This window comes from Frankliniella occidentalis, unplaced genomic scaffold (assembly GCF_000697945.3).
Source record: "Frankliniella occidentalis isolate FOCC.00 unplaced genomic scaffold, Focc_3.1 Scaffold180, whole genome shotgun sequence".
NCBI lineage: Eukaryota > Metazoa > Arthropoda > Insecta > Thysanoptera > Thripidae > Frankliniella > Frankliniella occidentalis.
The window spans coordinates 589,729-596,244 of NW_026267306.1; the positions used below are offsets into that span (position 1 = coordinate 589,729).

Here is a 6,516-nt window from a genome sequence, read left to right on the forward strand (position 1 = left end):
CCCCCCAATAACCCGGCCCGCCCGTGTCCCGCCCCCACATGTCGGACGCTCTCGGTACCCGTACGACTCGTACACAAAACACGTGTCGTACGCAGCTATTGTACCCGCACCGTTGCCGAGCAAGTACATGCCACCCGTCGTCGTCGCCGCCGAGCACACTTCTCTAAACAACATTTTGACGAGTGTGCCCTGCGCGCCCCCGCGCCCGCGGCACGGCGCCGGCGACACGAACAGGTGTCGCATTAGGCCCAAGCTCGCCCGCGGACGTCCCTAACGACGCCGACGGCACCCGCGCCAGTCAGTCAAGTCAACACACGTCGGCGCCGCCGCCGCGCTGCACAGTCAAAATCCTTCAGGGAGATACCGTATCTGTTCTGCAAAAGGGGCGGGGAGGTGGGCGAATGCCAGGCCATGCAGTCACGGTCCGCGAGTAACTGGAGTTACCCTGACGTGACCTGTCCCTTCCTTTCTTTCCTGCCCCTCCGTACCCCCTTTTCATTCCTCCTCCCAAGCCCGTGGCGTAGCAAAGGAGGATAACACTCGGCACACGCCATGAGTGTCTGCTTGGTTTCCAAGCAAATGTGGTAATTTCCAAACACTTTATGCACGAAAATTGCCACTTTTGCTTGGAAACCAAGCAGTTACTTTTAGCGTGCATAAATGCCCTTCCTGCCCATCCGCGCGCCTTATCGATAGCCTCTCCGAAACCTCGACGTCTTGAACAATGCTAGCTGTCACAACGCGCGCCCCCGAAAGCACAGAGGGCGGGGCGACTAATCAACAACGACACCAATCAAAAAGAAAGCATATCATCGCGTATCGTCTTGTCGGACCGCAGACTCCCGTGTCGCCATACCCGCCGCACTCACTCGCACGGCTGGCTATCGCGCTGCGCTCCCTCCTGGGGGGTGTGGCTCTCCTCACACAGGGAGGCCGGTAGGCCCGTCGCGAGACAGAAGGAATTCCCTCGCGCTTTGCGTAACGCATACAGGAGACAGTAGGCGCCTCCCTGTCGCTTGATGCCAGTCGTAATCCCCGAGCGAGCACTACCGAGCGAGAGAGTGCCTGGCAGCGACAGACCTTGCTGCTGCTGCTGCTGCGGGATGCGTTGGAATGGAATGCGAGGGAGGAGGCGCTATCAGAGGTCTCGTGGTGCGACGAAAGCCGTGGTTCACAGGAGCAGGAACCTCTTCATTTAAAAACGCACCGGCAGAAAAAAAAATGAAACATGTTGCACAAAAACGCGCCGCCGCTGCTGCTCAGCTACGAGATAAGGTAAGATAGGGCGGGCGGCTCACGGCACGGCAAAAAGATGAGACAATGCACGCCGTTCAACAGGGCCAAACAGGCAGAGGGCTCCCGCTAAAGAAAGGGAGAAGGAGCGGGGGGGGGGGGGCTTCAGATAAGACTCGAAATCGGCGTAAACCACGTACACTTACAACAGCAAAACAGGCATACGGGAACAGTAATGAGGCCGTAACGACGCCGTATAGGCGATTACAGCAGCACTTGACAACTAAGAACGAGCGCGCCCCTCCCACGCGGCCCTTGCCCTCCCCCCCTTCCCCTTGTGATGGGACACCTCCATCATCGTCCTAGACAGCACGGCGCCCTTCCCTCACGACTGAGCACGAGCAAAGACTCACCTTTCCTGCGGTTGGGAGTAGATACAATGGCGTATCCGTTTTAGCGCCTCAGCGAGCTGGACAGATCACGTTACATAACACGGAGCCTGTGAGGTGAGGGGGCTCAGGACACGGTCTGCTTCGGACGGGAGGCTGAGATGAGCACCACGGGCACGGGGTGCAGGGTATGCACCGGGTTGGGGCGGGCGTCCGCGCCGTGCCCAGTGCGGTGAAGAGTCGCACTGTTTTGTAAGCAACTGCGGCGAATGACAGCCCGGTTCGCTCGCGCTCGCAGGTGCGATCGCCAAGCGCGGCCTCGCAGCTGTGGTGGGCAGGCTGACAGCGGCAGAGCGAAGCGCACCAGACAGCGGCGCCCACTCGACTGACTGACACACGGCCACGGCCAGCAACAGCAGCAGGCAGCGGCTCGGCGGCGAGGTGAGGCGGGGCGGGGCGGCGGGGGCCGGGCCGCAACAGGCAGAAAAGGCGCTGAGTGCGCAAACGGCTGTGGGCAGCAGGCACCGCGGTCTCCTGCTCTGGCAGCAGCCCTGATTCGATCAGACACTTGAACATGTAGCACTTTGAGCGGATTGTCATCGCCATAGATTTCCTATCCAAAATTGAGAAGCCCATCGGATACTAGAGTCATAGTATATTTATTTATAAAAACATTTTTACAAGTCAACGACAAATTATTTTGGCTTACAGTTAGTAAATCTGATAATGTTTATGGTATAGAAGTAGTTTAACAAAGAGCTGATTGTACACATATACATAAAATGGGTGGGTTCTTTAATTTACACTTAACATCACATGAAATGTAGAAGAAATATTCTTCTATGTACAATTTGTAAATATTTATAAATAAGCAAGAAACATTACTAAAAAGAGCCAAGTAATCTCTGCTTGCACAATTGATACTTTAAGGGTTTTTTTGAAGGTTTTATTCACTATGTATACTGTAATTAAGTGGGCTGGCTTTATACTAAAGGAGAGACGAAAACAGTTACATAACAACCTCAATGGGTGTTGACCCATCCACCAAATCCACAAAAAGAAAGAAAAAGGGGGAAGGGGGGAGGGGGAATGTCAGTCATGTGTTAAAGTCGTCAGCCTAGAAAAAGCATTAACTCTAATACATATTAGAAGAACTGAGCAAGGGAACTTTTGAAAGTAGCATTATTGTCAGATCAAAACAGAATGACATATTCCAGGCCCCCTCTGAATAATTAGCTGCATAGACAGGTCATAGAAAGTAAAATTAAAAGCATCAAATAACACAGCAATTGAAAAAAAGAAAAACTTCAATTAATTAAATAATGGTGCATTTCATTGTATAGTAGAAAAAGTAAGCTGAAGAAAAACTAATATTAACATGCCTCAAATGTTATATTCAGTCTTAAATAAGAGATGAGCTTGAAATCTCTCAATCCTTAGTGGTACTAATAAGTTATAGATTATATATAAATATAATAAATGCATGGCAAAGCAATATTGTTTTGGAAGGGGGCAGGATGTCCTAATGACTATCCTAAGCAATCCAAGGACAAATGTCAAAGTCTATTTGTCTAAGCAGCATTTATCTACTCAGCATAACTATACAGCAAATAATGATCCGAGATGGACCACTTCCTTGTTTTAAAAAAAAATCATTTAACTTCTTACTGTGTATTTAAGGAAACCACAAGTTGTGAATTAAAAACTGTCCCCAGCTAGAGTGAAAGAACAATGAACACAGCAAATACGGATTCATTAGTTTTTTAGAGGTAAAACAAAACAAAAATATCAATGTGATCTCAGTAAAATGAAAGCCATTGTAGCCATCGATGTATATCAAAGTCAGTCAATATTCGCTACAACTTTTTGCACAGAGGGTTACAAGAGAGTAAAATTAAAAGTAAAGTAAAATGTGGAGGAAAAGCCAGCACACTTAATAATAAAAAAAAGAGGAACTAAACCATGATAAGAATAAATACACACAAAAAAGCCCATCAGTTTTCAGAGATTTAGTAAAAGGGATACAGGTACCAGTAATTAGGGTACAAATGCCCATTACTATTTCTTTAAGAGGCAAAGTAGCAGAGACCGTTCAAGCAATGAAACACTCTCCTCTATCTCTCAATACTGTACAAAATTTCATTACATTTCACTAATAATAGTTTACTAAACAAAAAGAAACGAAGATCTTACAATGAACATAAAACTATATTAAAAATTGTATTTGTGTAACAAAATTTATTTACAGCTTATTGCTACTGTACACATTACTGATGATTTACCAGTTCCTAATTATCTGAAAACTTACATATATCCACAGGTTGATTCTTTTACTTAAACAACAGCTGCACAGCAAGTCCTTACATGCTGGACAAAAAAAAAGTTTGATTTATTTTAAATATCACGTTCACCTTCTGAAAATTGTTCTATGATGTACTTAAGTATAGACACACAGCCACAGCCACACTCACAATCATACTAAGAAACATATGAACCACACATTTCTAATATGCAGATAACACATTTCAGGGTCACTGACCCTTCACCTAAACACTGACAAATGATAAAAAGGTAACTTGTATGTAATATAGGAAGCTAAATGTTTATCCTGATACTGGTCTCCTTCATTATGGTCATGGAAATATTGATGTTGGAGAGTTCTGAAAAAAAGAAAAAAAGAAATATTTGACATTAGAATTATGTTTATAGACCATATCAGACTGTTAAATACCTCAAGTAATAAAACTCACCTCATTGGGTTGGTGATTGATCAGACGTGGCAGTTGATGTGGTAGTTGATGCCAATCCACCATAAGGAGCAGGGGGCATGAATAATGGGCTAGCAGGATAAGGAGGAAGTTGAGAGTAGGGGTCTCTAGCACCTGCATATTGACTACCATACACATTTTGGGAATAGAAACTGCTAGCTGAAGTGGCAGCCCCTGACATTGGTCTAGTGTGGGCAGGTAAAGCTAGGTATGGTGATGCTGGATCAAGACCTGCCTCAGGTCGATGAAATGCACTGTACATAGATGCTCTGGCTAGGTCAGACTCAAATTGATTGGCGCTTGGATAGCCATATGGTGATGCATATGGACTAGGATAGGTTGCAGCAGCGGCAGCTGCTGCTGTAAATGGATTGGCAGATCCAGATGCAGGGGAGGGAGGAGGATACTGACACGACGTAGGATTGAAGGACGGATGCGACATCATCATGGGGTTGTAGGCGGCAGCTGCTGCAGCACTGGAGTTGGATGAATAGGACCCTGGTTCAGGTGCAGTAGAAGATGAACTAGCAGGAGTTGAAGATGTGGATGAACTCCCACTTCTATTAGTATGTGCAGCTGAGGATGAGCTGCTCGAGGACGAAGGCTGTCGAGTTTCATACGATGAGGGCAATGTTGAACGAGAAGTTTCATGAGCTGCCTTTTTAGGTGTTTCTGATCTTGATGAGGATGATTTTGAAGTTGAACGGCTCGAAGAAACTGTAGCATTTTGATTTGTCTCTGTTGAACTCTTGTTAGGTAATGAGCTCTTTGGATCAGGCAAAAATCCAGGTGGGTAACCGTAAGGACTATAATAATTAGAGGAAGGTAGGCCACCAGGATACGCACCGTAACTGCTATAGAGGTTGGCATACGAATCTAATGGGGAAAAATTTGATGATGTTGTAACAGGTATTCCACTGCTTGATGTACTAGATGGATGACTTGATTTAGAATTGGAAGTACTACTATGGCTGTTTCCAGATGCGGCAGGCTTACTGGATGCTTTGGCATGCGACATAGACAGGTCACTTGCTCCATAAGATGTTTCTGTGGAGGTCTGACTGCGAGATTCTAAACTGGTTCCATGAGCTGCAGTTGATTTGCTGGATATATTGGAATGGACTGAAGCATTAGAATTGTCATCATAGGCTGGAGATTCAAGATTTCGTTGCTGTGATGCTGTTTTCATGCTAGGAACACCAGGAGAAAAGGCCTGAGGAGCAGGAGGACTTTTCCATTGATTTTCAATACTGCTGGAAGACTTTGAATCATCAATACTGTGATCAGCAGGTGTGGTATAATTAGGTGGGCTCATCATGCTACCAGCATGTACATTGGAGTTAAACTGCTTGCTTCCTGAAGAGTTGGGAAAGCTTCCAGAAAAAGCTGAAGCTGACTGAGTTGTTCCTTTTTCAGATGAGCCATAGATACTGCTCCCAGAAAAGGACTGACTTTGATTGGATGATTTTCCACTTCCTAGGTCTTTACTTTCTTGACTATGAAGGTTTTTCAAATCCTGATGGTTATTACCAGATAGATTATAATTTTTCATTGATGTATTTGATGAATCGGACATTGAACCAACAGACAAATCCTGAGTTCCTTGATTCACTGCACTTTCATTGTACCCGTCAGAAGACTTACTTTCTAAAGCTGCACCATCACTGATTTTATGAGAACTTTGAGCAGAACCAAAGCTGCTGTCTTGTTTGTTGCTATGATTATCTTCCTTGTCCATATCTCTTTCACTGCCATATTTCTCAGTTCTTGAATGGGTACTGTCACCTGCATCATTAATTCTACTTGAAGTAGAATGCATATCCGAGCTGCTGTTACTGCTCTGTCCATCATCACTCTCAAATCTATCACCTTGATCTGCTTTTAAATCCCCTTTAGAATCCAATTTGAACTTATCTCTACTATCAGACTTCATTCCAGGGAAATTAGCGGGTGCAAGACGGGGTGTAATTGTCACAGGACCAAGGTTACGAGGCTTGGTGTTGGCAGGAGTTACAGTAACAGAAGGACTTAAGCCTCTTAAACCAGGTCTAATATTTTGACCAGGTCTTAGAGGAACTGCTCTGCCAGCAACTCCACCTAGAAAAAGAATGCAGCATATTATTAAT

The 6,516-nt window shown here is 45.6% G+C and overlaps 2 protein-coding genes across 6 annotated transcripts in view; both read right to left on the reverse strand.

The window, feature by feature from the left end:
• Positions 1-2,037, reverse strand: part of LOC113207628 (uncharacterized) — a 13,777-nt gene extending 11,740 nt beyond the window's left edge. Inside the window, exon 1 of the mRNA XM_026424263.2 lies at positions 1,647-2,037. The gene's annotated coding sequence lies outside the window, so the exon portion shown is untranslated. The remainder of the gene's footprint in view (positions 1-1,646) is intronic.
• Positions 2,038-2,262: 225 nt separating this feature from the next.
• Positions 2,263-6,516, reverse strand: part of LOC113207617 (uncharacterized) — a 27,748-nt gene continuing 23,494 nt past the window's right edge. For all 5 annotated transcript variants that reach the window (XM_052271959.1, XM_052271961.1, XM_052271960.1 and 2 more), the window contains exons 20-21: positions 4,373-6,487; positions 2,263-4,282 (exon numbers count right to left, since the gene is read on the reverse strand). In XM_052271959.1, the coding sequence (XP_052127919.1) occupies positions 4,374-6,487 (2,114 nt within the window). In that variant the 3' untranslated portion in view covers positions 2,263-4,282; position 4,373. The remainder of the gene's footprint in view (positions 4,283-4,372; positions 6,488-6,516) is intronic.